This window comes from Anser brachyrhynchus (genome assembly GCF_964034855.1).
Source record: "Anser brachyrhynchus genome assembly, chromosome: 19".
In the NCBI taxonomy this organism is placed as follows: domain Eukaryota; kingdom Metazoa; phylum Chordata; class Aves; order Anseriformes; family Anatidae; genus Anser; species Anser brachyrhynchus.
Window position 1 is genome coordinate 3,420,185 of NC_137712.1, and position 15,699 is coordinate 3,435,883.

At 43.8% G+C, this 15,699-nt stretch overlaps 2 protein-coding genes across 19 annotated transcripts in view; both read right to left on the minus strand.

The window, feature by feature from the left end:
- Positions 1–184: 184 nt before the first annotated feature.
- INPP5E (inositol polyphosphate-5-phosphatase E) lies at positions 185–11,016 on the minus strand. 2 transcript variants are annotated; one of them, XM_080561472.1, is made up of 11 exons: positions 10,875–11,016; positions 9,013–10,082; positions 7,344–7,467; positions 6,532–6,629; positions 5,749–5,873; positions 5,474–5,593; positions 4,971–5,078; positions 4,046–4,207; positions 3,359–3,474; positions 2,745–2,881; positions 185–1,596 (listed from the first exon to the last, which is right to left on the minus strand). In XM_080561472.1, the coding sequence occupies exons 2-11, from the start codon at positions 9,867–9,869 to the stop codon at positions 1,464–1,466; spliced, it is 1,980 nt and encodes a 659-aa protein (XP_080417598.1). In that variant the 5' UTR covers positions 9,870–10,082; positions 10,875–11,016; the 3' UTR covers positions 185–1,463. The 2 variants fall into 2 exon arrangements, with proteins under 2 accessions (XP_080417598.1, XP_080417599.1); XM_080561473.1 differs by having other exon boundaries at positions 9,013–10,056; positions 10,875–10,988.
- Positions 11,017–11,372: 356 nt separating this feature from the next.
- Positions 11,373–15,699, minus strand: part of SEC16A (SEC16 homolog A, endoplasmic reticulum export factor) — a 30,328-nt gene continuing 26,001 nt past the window's right edge. For 14 of the 17 annotated variants that reach the window (XM_080561444.1, XM_080561443.1, XM_080561457.1 and 11 more), the window contains 3 exons: positions 14,887–14,946; positions 13,894–13,968; positions 11,373–13,002 (listed from right to left, as the gene is read on the minus strand). In XM_080561444.1, the coding sequence (XP_080417570.1) occupies positions 12,934–13,002; positions 13,894–13,968; positions 14,887–14,946 (204 nt within the window). In that variant the 3' untranslated portion in view covers positions 11,373–12,933. The remainder of the gene's footprint in view (positions 13,003–13,893; positions 13,969–14,886; positions 14,947–15,699) is intronic. The other 3 variants (XM_080561456.1, XM_080561455.1, XM_080561449.1) reach the window with 1 other exon arrangement.

Here is a 15,699-nt window from a genome sequence, read left to right on the forward strand (position 1 = left end):
AGGAGTTCTGAAATTCAGCAGTGAACGGCGAGGTTTCTTGAACTGGCAGATAAAATGCCCTCTGCAAGTACTGACATTGAGCAAAAGCACCCTGTCTCTTCCAGCTGAAGGAAAATGGCTAAGGTCAGCCCAAGGGTCAGCATGCAGCACAGTCACAATGCCCTGCAATAAGACCTGGCTCTCATTGAAGGTACCATAGTAATTTATTTATATTCCTTTAAAAAAGAAAGGAAATCCCAATCTCTGATGGCTACAGACAGGTCAGTGCCATAAATGTTTGTACCGCAGAACAGAAGCTCTGTCTTGGACAGGTTGCATAGTTAGCAGCACTTCCTCCAAATTGTTTGCATGGTGTTATGTACTGAGGTGATTATGATCCAGCCAATCTGTACCTATAACGACTTTTTAAGAATTAGTTGTACTTACATTTTACCAGTGCCATAGTGGTCCACATAGTATGTTTATAGCCTTAAGACAACACTACTTGAAAAAGAGCAAGTTATTCACAGTTCACTGAATTGGGAAAAATAAAAACAAAGGAAATGTAACTGTCATCAGAGGTAACAAATTGCACTGATCTGACTTGCTGCAGTTTCTCTGCATAGATCCTTGGTACTCACTTAACATCTTAAATTGTTTTGGTGGAGCGTTACGCAGTAGCTGTATTTAAACCCTTGTTTTCACCTCAACAAGCATCCTGCTGCTGAAGGCAGGTAGTGTTTTATCACCCCTGTGGAGGGGAAGCTATTTAAAGAGACTGCCTCAAGCAATCTCGCCAGCCAAATACAGGGTGCAAGAGATTGATATTTACCCCCCCCCAACAGAAGGCCTATGGAATAATTATTAAAAGGCAAATGTTTACACACCTTGAATGTACAGTAGTACACTCACACAAATCTTGCTGGAGAGGACCAAAAAAGCCCAGCACAGGAGCGCCATCCTTACACAAAACTGCCCAAGTCCCCTGACTGGTCCCTGTTAAGTATTTGACAGAATACTGCACGTTTGGCTACAGATAAGGGAAAAAAAGAACAACCCCACAACCTGTATGGGCTTACCAGATCAAATCAAACAGACAAAACAAAATGTTCACCTTTCTGTGGGTTTTTCTTAGGTCCCCTGCCCCAAGTCATGCCACTTCCAAGAGCTGTAAATCCTGCGTGGAGTTATCTTAGAACCAAGAGACTGCATCTGATTGCTTCCAAAGACAGTATGGTTAAAAATAAATCAGTTGCATCTGTTGGAATGGATGTCCTAAATAACTGACTCCATTTTCTTCAGCGAAAGCACTTGAGCTACATGGATTAGCTCATGCAAATGAATCCAGGATGAGGTTTAAGACTTTCTTCACAAGCCACAGCAACTGCCAGAGGTGCTTAGGCAGACAATTCCCTGCAGATTTTGCCGTGGCCTGAAATCTTCTTTCCGGGTACCTCTAACACAAGCGTCGCAGAGTTTTCAGCTCAGGAAATGCTACATATGCTGCTGGATTTTTGGTCCTTTTGCACTCGTCGATTCTGAAGGTCCCTTGTAATCCGCCTCTTTATTCCGATTAAGTAGAGTTCTCTGTCAAACTGCCCTGCAGCAAGTGGAATACTACAGTATTCCAGAATATAAACACAAGCAATTAGATCAGGGCATAAATATACTCTTGTTTTCCCAACACTACTCAACTAGTTCATACAAAAAAGTCCAGAATTTTTTTATTTTTTCTTACTTTTTTTGAGGCATTCAGATATTGCTGCTGTGGGAGAAAATAAGCGAAACAGAGTTCTTCCACAGCAACAAGTTAGTGTTCTTCACAATAAATTTAAACAAAGAACATATTGGTCACAGAAGGCAAATGTACTTTCAACTTAAGCATGAAAATGCCTGCGTTCACAAGGGATATAAGATGTAGGGCATTGGTTTTTTTATGTATGTCTCTAAAACAAAAACAATACTCGGTCAAAAAGCTAAACTAGCTTACTGTTAACCTGTTTCCTCACTAGTATGGTTCCTGCACAACAACAGTTCTGTTCTGCACAGGCCAGAAGGATATCCTAGCAGCCCACCCTCTGCAATACTTATATTTAATGGATATTTAATATCCATAAACAAACAAACAAAAACTCCAATTCTAATTGCACTGCTGATGAAGTGCTCTGAGAAGTCACCATTTTCTAGATACTTGGCTTTTGAAATTCTTGAGCATGCTATTCACAGAAAAGTGGCAAACTAAATTTCAGTGACTTCACTAAATTTTATAAGGATTTCTACTAGCACAGCAGCCAACAGTGGAACATGAAGAAAAACGGAGGGTCTCAAAATTCTCCACTGGCACATAGCTATGTTGAAATGCAACCACCACTGGGGACTGCAAACAGCACTGACCCCAAAAAGGGAAAGAGGAATAGAAGATGAAAGTTATCCGTGCTAACAGGGAAAGCAGAGAGCTGCATCTCGGATAAAACGCAGACTCACAGTCAATGGCAATGGATTCCAATTATCTCCCTCAGGAGAATTAAGGGACCTGGCAGCAAGGATTTCTGATGTCAGGGCAAGGCTTAAGCACTGTTACTGCTCTGACCACTGACAGTCTGTATTGGGTAAAAAACCCAAACGTGCTACAGGGGATTAACTCTATTTCAGGAACAATCCCAAGTCCCTGAAAGTCCCTGAGGGGACAAACTCTGAAAAGCGGCACATCCTCGGGTCACTGCAGTCACGTGCAGTTACACAGAACAGCATAAGCAGGCACTTACTTGTCTCTGCCAGGCCTCACTTTCACACGGAACAACGCAAACACAGGCCGATGGTCCGAAGTTTTGATCACAGGACACGATGAGTACTTGACAGCATGGATGTCATCTCTGTACCGGCTGCGGAACACTACTCGATCCTGGGGGAGAGAGAGAGAGGAAACTGATGGCAACTCCCTTCGCACATCTACGCAGAAGAGAAGCACCGGTTCAAAAGAGACAAACGCATTCCTTTATCATGCTCCACTTAGTGAAATTTGTGTCTTGGACAGGGATACAGTCATGAAGAATGTATGCCTGATCCCAACAGCACTCGTGTCCAGTTCTGAGCACAGGGGAGAACGCGCTGTATCAGGACGTGAGGCAGGAATAAGTAACATTAGCAACCTGTGCCAAACTCTCATGCATTCAACAATCCTTTCCTCCAAACCACTCCCATATGCCCTGTTTCCCTTGAAAGGAATGACAGCATGGCCACATTTCATGCAGAAATTCATCCCTGTTGCAGGGAGCATATCCAAAAAGGCAGCTTTTTACTGAATATGAGAATCCCCTCTGGAGGCAGGTAAGAGCCTGAGCAGCCCCTCCAAGCATGCTGCTCCGAAATCCTCTCTTACTGTGTAGGAAGGAGTCCTTTGTTTGGAGGTGGTGTCATAGCTGTCTTTTCCTATGTCAAACTTGTAGGAAGGACGGAAACGAATGTCAGCCTCTTGGAATCCTTTGAAAATAGACCCTGTATGGGAGGGGGAGAACAGCATGAACAACAAACTCCTTCCAACAACCTGGCACGATTTCTACGCTTATTTGACACTGTTGAACTAATGCTGGCTGGCAACTGCAGGCATGTACATTTGTGACTATAGAAACCTGGGCCTGGGCTCTGGAAAGGTAGGAAGTTCAAGTCCTTACACAGTGAGGATAAAGAGCTAGTCTGTTGCTATTAAACAAACAACACTTGGTGTATGCACTTCCCCTTCCCCTGAAAGCTCCCAATGCTTTGCATATGCTGCCTTTTCAAACCTAGATGCCCTAGGTGCTGTGAGAGAATGATGTCCAGCTTACAAGGGCATCAGGATGAAACAAAGCAATAAATAGCCTGGGAAATTACACAAGGTACATAGCAAAATGCAGAATTCCCTTTAATAGACTGCCACTGGATTTGACAGCATTTGCATTCTCTTTTTAGAGATCTTAACAACAAAAAGCAGCGAAGGTCTTTAGGAAATTGGAAGTTGGCTGTAATTATTTCTGTGTGTAGAAATCTTTGTTCCTGGAGAGTGGGGAGAAAAATAGTTGTTGCTCACCTCTACTCATTTCACTAGTAAGCTGGTCATATGCCAGTAGTTTGGACACGCCTGTTTCTGGGTTCTGGCTCAAGATGGAATCCACAGTTTCACGATCCTTATTTAGTCGGAAATTGAAGTCACCAAACCAGAACACTTCATCAAACCGAGTTGTGACATCACCTGCAAATTCAAGGCAGAAGCGTCAGTATAAAGGTGAACACTCTAAGAAAGTTCCAAAACCAGAAGAAAATCCCCTCCAAAATCCCTGAATCTCACTTTGAGTTTTTAAGGAAATTATGGTATCTGATAAAGCTACATGCTCATTGAAATTAAACTCTCTTAATTCTTTAGAAATGGGAACTGCATGATGCATAGTTAACCGAGTACTGCTGGGTATGTTCAAGGAACAGACATAAATTATTTCTTTTTTATTAACGAGAGATACAATACTTGAGCATGTTCTCTGCCTGCGACCATCAAATTAACAACACAGTATTAAGAAACAATAATGGAATATGGCCAACGATATATCGACCTGTATATATGCAAACTGAAATAATGTTCTTTCTCTAAGTCTTGAAATAAAGTCATTTTCTACTAGTTCCAGAAAACGCTAGAAAAGTGAATCACAGATTTATAAAGATAACAGCAACATTACGTTACTGCTTTTCTGAGAAAAAATACATCGCATTAAAATGCCTTTTGAATGTTCTCCTCCCCTCCAACTTTTTCTCTCAAATATCCCAAAAGATTATGCCCCAGCTCAAATTAAAAAAAAAATAAAAATCATGGGAACAATAACCATCCTGACACAGAAAGATGTGGTCTTTTGTTTTATCTACTGTCTCAAATAAGCAGTCCCATTCTCTCTGCCTTTGTGCACTTTCACTCTACACTAACTCTGCTCATTTGGGCTCATACACCAGAACGTTTTCACACTTACTAGAACTGGATCGATACGGATTTGTGTCCGGAACGTTCTTGGGAAGTGTAAGTGCTTGAATGGTTTTATTGTAGTCCAGCTTCCTTTCATTCACCTTACTGTCTCCAGCTGAAAAACCAAAAGCCCACTACTGGCAACGATGCATCGTTTTCATTTAATTACCACATCTGATTACAAGAGCAGCAGCTTCCAATGGAGATCAGAAATGTTCCACACATAAAATGGAACACTGACCCAGGGAGCATACAGACTTAAAAAATAACAGCAGGAAGTGTGGAAAAATGAATACAAACTCACAGAATTCATTTTAGTTTTTCTAAACAGTTCCTTTTCAAGTTTGCTACCGAAAAATCCCCTGTCCCTGACTGTTTTCAGTTCAGCCGTCCCAAGCTTTAACTTCATCTATCTGGTTCCTGTATCCCCCTGCAGCTTTTTTACTTCTGTATATCAACCCCCCTCCGCCCTCAGTCAGGACACTTCTACCAAGACCGTAAGTATCTCACATGTGAAGTGCGAGGTAATGAAGAGAAAGGAGGTCCCAAAAAACGTGAAGCAGATTCCCAGAGCTCCCTTGGTTTTGATCTGAGATACGATTCGAGTTGTCACCGTGGCATATTCCACTTCTGGAAGGAGAAAGAGAAGCTGCTGTTAGAGAGAAGCCTCCAAAGACAGTGAGCAGGCAAGTCAGGAGAGGGACAGCCCTGGAGAAAAGGCCAAGACACCTGATGGCAGCGGTCCTTTCACCTCCCTATTCTCCAGCTCATACTGGGCCACACACCTGAGCAGAACCAGATCAGGTCCCTTCGAATGAAGACCGACATGTAGAGCACTCCATGCGCAGCGGAGTAGAGCATGACATAGTGGGGGCCTAGTGTCTCTTGGAGGCGGATCTCCCACTCTCTTCTGCAGGAAAGAAGAACAGCTGGATCACAAGGACAGTACAAGAGACAATAACCAGGAAAGAAAATCAGCATTTTGAGAACAGTGTAATCCCTCTCACGAAGAAAGGCAAGCAAGCATAAGCAAAACCTCCCCTGCCAAAGCAATGCTGCTGGTCAGCCTAATTTGTAACCACGTATGCCATGTGGCAGGGTCTGCATGCTGGTGAGCTGGCGCTTCCGAATCTGAGGAAAACCAAGTCCCACTGGAAAGACATCCTAAAAAAGCAGGGTCTGACACGAGGCTTCAACCTGCTTTTGTAGGGCTTGTCAATCTCAGACGGTCTAGAAAATTTGGAGCAATGTACTAGTAATTAGCACAGGGTTGCTAACGCTTACAGTCAGCCAGTGAGCTAGGTTACAGCTGGCTCAGATCTACGGTAAGAAGCCCACTGAACAGGAGTTTTTCTATTTGCTGCCCTGGAAACAGGGCCAAGTTCTATATTTACAGATTTTCGTGCCATTTTCTTCTAAAACCCATTTTCCCTGGTACTCATGCAATAAAGTTCACAGATTAAATGGGAGGTTTATGGAGAATATGATCGAGATATTTCCAGAATAGTGAAAAACAAAGTTACTTGTTAACAAGAAAAAGGGACGGTTCATTACATTGTTTTTGCTACCTGTCTGGACAGCCTTCCTGAACTCCGATGACATACATGTCCTGGGCATAGTCAGGATCTGTCGGTAACAAGAAGTCATCCAGATTCAGTGGAAGTTCCTGTTATTAAAAAAAATAAATTATGCAAAGACTTACTACAAAAGTAGAAGGAAAGCCCAGGCAAAGCTACAAATTCCACAGTATACGCAAACAACTCGGGCTTCAAAAACAGGTTAAGTGCTAATACTGAGAATATTCTTTCGCAAAGGCAGACTTCAACTGCTGTCAGTCCAGCAGAAACCAACACTCCACAGTTCAGCCACGTGGTCTGAAACTGTGACATTTTTAATTTCCTGTAATGCATTTTTTTTTACCAAGTTCACAGGCTATTTACTGAACACCGCAAAGGATTGCTTGTGTTCTTCCAAGCACAGCATCTCAATCAGGTGGCTGAATCAATCCTGATTCCCTGTGCTACATAAAGATGTAAGCAGGAGGCCATGCTCTTATTCAGAGATGTTCTCTATAAGTACTTAATAATCAGCCATTTTCACACGACCCTAATTGCAACAGAACATAACGGAGCTGCCAAAAAATGCCAGAGGAGCACTAGTAAGCTCGCTGTTTTCATACCCAATATCTGAGGAACCCTATTACAACAGCTCACTAAGCTGAACATGCATGAGAGAGCCCTGAAGTCTGGTAAAGACACTGAACTCAGGTTGATCAGGAACACAATCATGAACAGAAAAAAAAATCACACCAGTCCTTGTAATAAATACGGGGCAACTCTACCACTGCCAGAAGAACTCGAGAGGACTTACGTGCACATACCTTCTGACCTTGCATGTTCCAGGTAGCCACAAAAATTCCAATATTCCGATCAGGGAAATATCTGCTAAGCTCTTCTGCTCCCAGTAAGGCACCGTTTGCCAGAAGGCTGCCTTCCAAATAGCTCCTGTAAACAGAAGACCCATTAAAAAGCATCTCAGAAAATGGCATGACAGCTGGAATAATGATTTGTAACGCTTGAATCTCAAGCACATACATTTAGCTCAAGAAAACAGAGTTTAGTCTTTATATACTTGCTTAAAGTTCATTAGAACATTTGCAGTTTTCAGAAACTTGTAGTTAAGTGCAATTGACTTTGCAGGGAAACGCAAGACAGCCCAAGCCCTGGTTATTCCCTTGGCATGGCGTAAGACCAAAAGCAGATGCAACATGCCTCCAGGTCACCAGTGCAGAGGGCACTTCAGCCACGTGCCAAACCTTACGCTCTGCACACGTCAGTACTCATCAACCAGAGACAACCCTTACAGAGAGCTCGTGGATCATGCACAAGAGAACAAAACTATTGTCATAAACCAGCCGGGACACGAGCACGATGGTGAGACTGACGCTGCATGGGTTTTGTGATCAAAGACTTATCCTTCCCAAGTCTTCAGTCCCCTTCATACCTATTGCAGACACAGTGAGAGACTGGTCTGAGTGTCTTGAAGCAGCTCAGTTTATCTAAACACGGAACTAGCACCACCATGCCCAATGTTCTGGCACCAAGTTGCTCCTAATCAAGGATTCAAACTCACATTCTTCCTTGCCAAATTCTGTGATTTATTGTGTTTGAGGCCATGTTCCACACAGACAGCCCTGCCCCACACTGCCTGCCTCTCCAGGCGCCACGCTGCTCACAAAAGCAAGGGCCATTGGCAAAAGGAGAGCAGGTTAAATAAGCATTTTTAATCATCCTTAAGCTCCACAAGTAACGATGACAGCACGGTGTTAGGGAATGCTGCGCAACGCGCTGGCCTACGCAGCTCCTCACCTGACTCCGACAGCTTTTCAGAAGGAAGTGCAAGAAAACCCCAGACAAACACGTAACAATCTGAGTGGAATCACATTTTTCCTCAAGCGATTCCTGGAAAACCTGGGGCAGAGGAGCTCCTGCGATACACTGAAGCAGTTTACAGCAGATGATTTGTTCTTGCCAGAAGCCAAACAACTCTCAACACCTGCAGAGGACAGTCACCTTACAGGACTGTGGCAGGCACGTGTGGGCAACTATCGTGTGATAGTTTCAAACTAAAATATTTGGGGGGGGGGATTTTTCTCCTGCCTTAATTAAAAGTTAATTAATTTTCAGTTCAAACCCAAGGTATTTTTTGTAGGTTTATATATATATATATATATATTCCCGAGTGTTGGCGTGCACAGCTACTGTTCCCTAGCTTTCAAATCAGCCTGCTTAAATACTACAAGAAAGTTGACAGCAAATCTTACTTTTGCTTATGAAAAACAATACACAGCCCCAAGGAGAAAAAATACAGTATCTGTACTAATCTTTTCATCTTCAAACTGCTGCCACTTGCCACAGCAAGTTAAACACCACCGAACAACTCCAGTGATTTACCGATCAGTTCTCTGCCCCTGAGCAGCAGGATTCTGCGTGGCAGCTGGCACCTGCCCACAAACAGCAGACTTTGCCACGAGAAGCTGGGCGACATACCTGCTCCGGACATCCTTGGAACGAATGGGGGTGAGCAGGCTGAACGTGGATTTCATGGAGTCTGTGGAGCAATTATCGTAGACCATCCCATTGCCGTGTAGCCTGGTATCGCTCAAGCTGCTGCTCACCCTCCCAAACTTGTGCTGAGAATAATGGCGATAATCCATAAAATCTGAGTCAATCCTATTAGCTGTCCTCAGCGTGTGAGAGGCCACATTGAGCTCCATGGGTGGCAGAGGTCGAGCTGGCATTATCTGGGACAGCCGGGGTTTGCTGCCTGCAAACGCTTTCCCACGCAGAAGCCCACCAAAGGCACTGGAGATCTCGGAGGCTCGTTTCCCCAGGTCAGAAGTGCTTCCTCTGCTTTTCCCCATGGGACTTGCTTCTGAGGCATCTGGTGAACTGTGCAAGGAATTCGGCTCGCAACACTGACTGCAGGGGGTTGCTCTACCCCTGACGGGAGGGCTGAGGGACGCTTCTTGCAGAGAACCATTTGAGGAACTCGTCTCATTGGGATCTGTCAGACTTTCCTGACTAGTTCTAAACCGCCTCCACCTCCTCCAGTTTTTCTCATCCAGAGACGCAGCACGCTCCAGTCGGGGTTTCCTAGGAGGCCTTGGGGTGACTGATTTGATTTTCATATTAGCTTTGAGTTCATCCGGTAGAAGCTTTAAGGTTTCGTTTAAAGAGGTGTCTGCACGTAGAGGATCTTCAAAGGTAAGCACGCCGTTGCCACTGGCCTCCTTCTTCGCTGCTTTGCCAGCTTTTTTAGCCTGCAGGTCCTGCACTGCTCCACCTCCGGTGCTCTGAGTAACACATGCCCCTGAGTGCTGGGAAAATCCATTTAGAGTACTCATCCTCCTCCTGCGTGCCAGCTACGGACACTGCTCCATACGTAGTGTTCCTCACAGCATACCTGTCTTTCCCTTGCTTAATCTGCAGGTTCACAGAGCTTTAACCAAGCCAGAAAGGCATGGGGTTTGAAGACAGTTCGGTCTTTAGTTGAGAGCGAAGGGAAGGCGTACGTGCAGGCAGATGCATTGTCTGCAAAATTTCAAGAGGTGGAATACCTGAATTTTCCCAAGAGAAACACGTAAAAATAAAAATTTACTGAGCTGCGAACGGTGGTCCATAATCAGAGAGCAAGCTCCTGACAGGACTTCATTCTAGAACGTTTCAAACCTTACGACAACCTCGTTAGAAAACCAACGTTATTTTCATTTTTACAAGAGCAGAACAACGAACTAACCTCCCAGGTGATGTAGGCATCACGGGCACAAATGTATTTCTTTAAGGTTATGCAAAGCGTTAGCCTGAAAGCGACTTAGAACTGCCCCCGAATCCCGGGATGCTGTTTTATCGCCGTAGGACAGCCCTGCGGTGCGGTGAGTCAGGGGACAAGCCGCCTCCAGGCTGCCCGCAGCACTCGCTGCCAGAGGCCAGGAAATTTCCAGCGATCTCGGCCTCCACCACGACCCCACGGCAGGGAGACCGCTGCCACCTCCTCTGGTTTTGCCCCAAGCCCTGCTGCTGAAACCCAGAAGGCGTCTGCCTGGAAGCTTTAGGGATGCAGGAGGCGGGTGGGAGGCAGGCTCCTCGGTGGGAAGGGCTGCATCCCGCCGTTACGCGCACCGAACTTCACGCCCGCACAGCTCCGTAACAACACGCGAACCCACTGAAGCACACCAGCACGCGATCTCACGCGTAACGTCAGGCTCCCAGCCCCCTGCAGGGACCGCGGGGGGCTCCGCCGGCTCCTCTCCGCTGCCCTCCCACCGCCCGCCGCCCCCGGTAGCAGAGCCCCGAGCCCCGGCACCGGGCAGAGGGGGCCCGGCTCGGCGCCGCCACCGCCCCGCGCTCACCGCCGAGGGGCCGCCGCCGCCGCCGCCTCACGGGGCCGGCCGCCCCCCGCCGCCGGCCTCTCCCCGCCTGCCGCCGGCCCGGGCCCCGCCAGCTCCGCCCCGGCAAGGCCCCGCGGCCCGGCCGGAGCAACGGCGGCGGCTCCGTGAGCGCCCCTTGGCGGCCGGAGGAGCGCCCCGACAGGCCCCGGCCCTGAGGTGGCCGTAGTCAGAGACACCCCGGGTGCTTTCGGTTAAGCAGGCATTCAAGTTACCTTTAAAGCAAAGCATTTTCCACTTAAAAATAAAAACTAAAAGCTCCTTCTATTAGTCTACGGCTTCTATTTTTAACATTTCAACGTTTATAAAGCGCAAACTGCTTCCAGTGCTCAACACCCAGCGTTCTCCAAGTCGCTTTAAGCAGGGCTTTAAGCCTTTTCCGAACACTCAGGAGATGGATGGACCTTCACTCGACTTGCCACAGCAATAACCACAAGAAGTAGTAAAATGTGAAAGTGCTCCAGAGCGCAAAATATTTTATTTAAGAATTTACAGTGTCAAATCTTACACTTAGGAAAGATAGCCGCTCCCAGCTCAGAGGAAGCCTTCTTGAATTAAGATGTTTGGCAGTCTCTACTGAAAGGAGAAAATAATCAGCGGCCTGGCTGAACTAGAGGAAGCCAAGTGTCTGACTGGGTTTCAGTCACAGAAGAGTAACCCACGGTGCTGCTCACCATGCCTGGAATTGAGTACGGACCACTATGCCAAGGTTTCCGATTCCCCCAAACAGCATTACGCTTCAACTACGCATAACCCCCTTTAGAATAAATGTAAGGCTATCAAGATCTCAGAAAGGTGGCATTCTTCAGGAAAAGAAAAACTATCAGGGACCAACACCAGCAATTTCACATTCACATTATTTCTACTCATGAGCAGAAATTCAAGTAAAATCAAATAGTGTGGTGGCAAATTCTAAATAAAATATGGCCTAACAATTTAATAAATATTTAAAGTTTATTTCCCTCTTTGCAGATGATTCAGATTCTTCAGTCAATATGAACATTGCATATCATGGTTTTCAAGATTTCCTATATTAATCCTATAGATTTTAACGTCCAGCGGTAGAGGTCTAACCCATCTACGTTTAGTATGTTTGAAACTCAGCTGTTAGCTATTTAAGACCTTGGTTATTTTAGTAATGGAAATTCAAGAACAGTATTATGCTGATTCTGGCACTCAAGAGGAAAAGACAACTTTCAAGCTGTTACCACCTTAATTACACAGTGCCAGCAGTTTGAGAGAAAGCAAGTAACCGTATTGCACTTAAAAGAACACTCACTCATCAAATAGTACAGCGTCAGCTATTATACAGAGAGCTTTCAGACTATACAATTTGCTTTACAAGTAGTCTAAACCACAAACTACATACATACTAGATAAGATCCAAATCAAATTAGTATTAGATTACAGTCACAGTTTTCATTCGATATGGGTCAATTTATTTGGATGAGCTGTGGCCCCCTCCCCCCTTCAAAAAACAAACTAGCACGAGGCATTTCCCAGATGAACATCTTGAATTTCACACATTGACAAACCAAGTCCTGTTTTATAAGCATTACAATTGCGCATGGTCCTCTTAAGGCCACAGAGTGTTATGTTACAATGTGGACATGTTTTTCCCCCACAATGGGAGGGGAGCATCCTTCAGAAATTAAGGAATCCCTGAAACTATGCCTTAAAGTCACACTAGTAGGTTTAAAATTTTTTTTTAGGAATAAATTGCCTATGCAATTTATGAATAATTTTTGTAACAGACAGCAACTATTTCCTCCCTTGTGTCTATTCTTTATCACAGCAAAGCTATTTCTAGCCAGTTCTTTAGAAGGAAGAGTTACATATATTTCATGTTTGGTAATGATTTATGTAGATGAGGTGCAAGTAGGGAGACCCATGAAAAAAATCACCCATCATTAAATTACTGTCCTGTCAACTGCAGCTAGTTCTGATACCATGTGCCATAAGATTGAATAGTTCTTCATATATTCAGAAGATGAATGAGAATTCCAAGCAGAGCCACTGTATTCTACTTCAGCGTTGGATACTTCCTCTGTCCAATTCTTCCTGGCCTTGAACTTCCAGTGACTGCAGGAGACTGAAAAAGAGTAACAAGAATAAACAAAAAAATGTTCTGTACAAGTGTCATACTGGAGACAAAATACAAGAAGTTGTCAGTAAAGTTTTGATCCCAACATTGTTAGCTTAAAGGAGCTAGATTGGTCCATGTGCACGTTTAACACCCTGCATGCGATAGTCCAGATTAAGCTAGTAAACCAAAATCAAACCGTATAAAAAATGAACAGGGTTGACATTCCCATCAGACAGGTTTGAATATCAAAGCTATATCACGTATCAGAGGTCTGCTGAAGCACCAAATTCTCACAATAATATGCTTTTATATAGTTCTCATCTGTATGGTTTCAACAAGGCAGGAGAAACTCATCCTGCAGTACTGAGAGCCTGGTTCTACGTACACACACCTTTCCATAAAGGTGCCTAGGCTACAGAGAGACTCTCTCTTTTGTTACAGTACTTTTTAACCCTTTAATCCTTCATACAGAAAACAGACGAAAAAATACAGTGCCATTTCAGACATTCCAGAATGGGCAGCTGCTCATTCCATTATTTTATCTTGCAAAATTCTTAAGTGCTACAAAGGCAGAGAAAGCGCAGAAGGAAACTCCGTGACAGACTGGATTATCTCACCATAAGGATCACCTGGGAATGGGAGTGGGGGAAGAAACACAACTACATGGTAAAAATATCTGGGAGGAAAAAAAAGGCAAAATTTGTACTGATATTTAAGGCCACACCGAGTTACTTATTAAAAGGTAGACGTGGACTCAGCTCACTTAAAACAAGACGGTTCAGCATGACTGATTTACTCAAGCAACATTTAATTACTTGTTTGAACTCTCAGAACTAACAAATCTCTATCATTTTGTTCAATAGTTCAGTTCAAAGTAACAACGAGGCCTTTACTCACTTGTGCAAATTGAGAAGGATTGTAGAACTGTACTGTTCCTGCTGAAGGTCCGCCCGAAGGTGGTACAGCAGCAGGCTAGAAAGTAGATTACACTAAAGTTACGGAACTGCAGAGCTTCACTGCCTCTCAGACTTGGTTTGCTTAGTCATACAGAGAAAATATTCACAGTAATAATGCCAACAATATGGACAGAGCAGCATATTATAACAACTGCAAAGAGTGCTGGTACAGTTTGCATCCATTTCTTTAATATTATTTGCTTAATGTAGGAATTGGCAAAACAATGTCACATGCATAAACTGTAAATAGCTCTGAAAATCCAAGGCATGCAAAACCAAAACAAGACGTTGGTGCGACTTCACTGCATTAGTACCTTCTGTTTTTGTTAGTAGACCTCAGGACTTGCCCCAAAATAAACATTCTATGTCAAGTTTTGCTTTACTAAAAAGTATCAGAAAGAGTTTGTGTCACTCCTTTACAGTGACCCCAGAGTACTCCCAGAACAGCAGAGATGAAGCATTCCTTTAATTCCTACAGGGGCTTTCGCAGATGAAACAGGCAATGGTATTATTACCAACTTGAGATTGGCAGCAGCAGAATGACAAGGTTTAGTTTGCATGGGTCATTTGGGGAAGTGTTAGGTTGATTTGTCTTTGTTTGGAGGTTTTTTGTTTGTTGTTGTTTTTTTACATCAATTGACAAGTTTGGTAACCCAGGAAAGAGCTAATCAAAATTACTAGGTAAATCTCTTAGGAACATGAACATAAACAAAAAGCATGCCTGGATTACATGCATTATCATAAACACAAAAGTCTGAAGACCCTGTTTGAGTGTTAAAAGGAACACTGCATCATTAGTCACTTTGAATGTTATTTCTGTGAAATGAGAAGAGGGGAAAATGACTAAAAGTAGCATTAGTATTTGAGCAAATGCAAAATAAAGGGTGGAAAAGGAAACACGTTAACATAAATGAGAATGGCCAGCCACATGTACCTGATTAAAATGCTGGCTTACTTCACGTGATAATGAACTCATTGAACTAGAGCGCGAAAGCTACAAAACAGCAAGAACACACAAATACAAAAAAACACAAATAAAAAAGTCGTCATGCATGTCACTGCCCCAAGCTTTCAGTTGTTTTATTTAATTACAAAAGTCTCACTCTGCCAAAGGTTAAACCAACTTCAAGTTAAAAAAAAACATAAAGCCAGAAGTTAGTTTAAATCAAAAGGACTTCTTAAAGCACAAAATTATGTAGATACAGAAAACATTTAGTAGGAATAAAGGTAATGTTACTCTGCCTGGCACACAGCAATCTATTCTCCTCTTTGTGTCTCACATTTAATATTAGTGAAATTATATGCATGCACAGAGGCAAGAAGAGATCCTTAAAGTACTATTGACATTTTACTCTGAAAAGGCTTTTATAAGTTTACATATATCGAACAAGCAGATCACACCACAGAAGGTAGGACTCTGAGGCTGAACTTCTCATATGGACTTAGAGGTCTCTTCTGTGCAATTTTGGAGGCAGTCATATGACACCATCTTGCCTGGTCACGAGCAACTGCATCCATCACAGAATTATAGAACAACGCAGGTTGGAAGAGACCTTAAAAAATCATCTAGTCCCACCTTTGGTGGGAAAAGCGAGACCAGATGAGATTACCTAGCATCCTGTCCAATTGCATCTTGAATCAATTACTTGCCATTTAGATGGCCCATGTTAAGAGCACTACAAAATAATGGTTAAAAATATGCTGCACGAGTCATTAGCTAACCACTTTGAACCAAGTCTTAGAAGTC

Coding starts and splice junctions, on each gene's coding strand:
- INPP5E (XM_080561472.1), bottom strand. CDS start 9,869: ATGAGTACTCTAAATGGATTTTCCCAGCACTCAGGGGCATGTGTTACT. Junction 5,594..5,748: donor CCTGATCTGGTTCTGCTCAG/GTGTGTGGCCCA, acceptor TTCTCCTTCCAG/AAGTGGAATATGCCACGGTG. Junction 3,475..4,045: donor TACTAGTGAAATGAGTAGAG/GTGAGCAACAAC, acceptor CCTCCCATACAG/GGTCTATTTTCAAAGGATTC.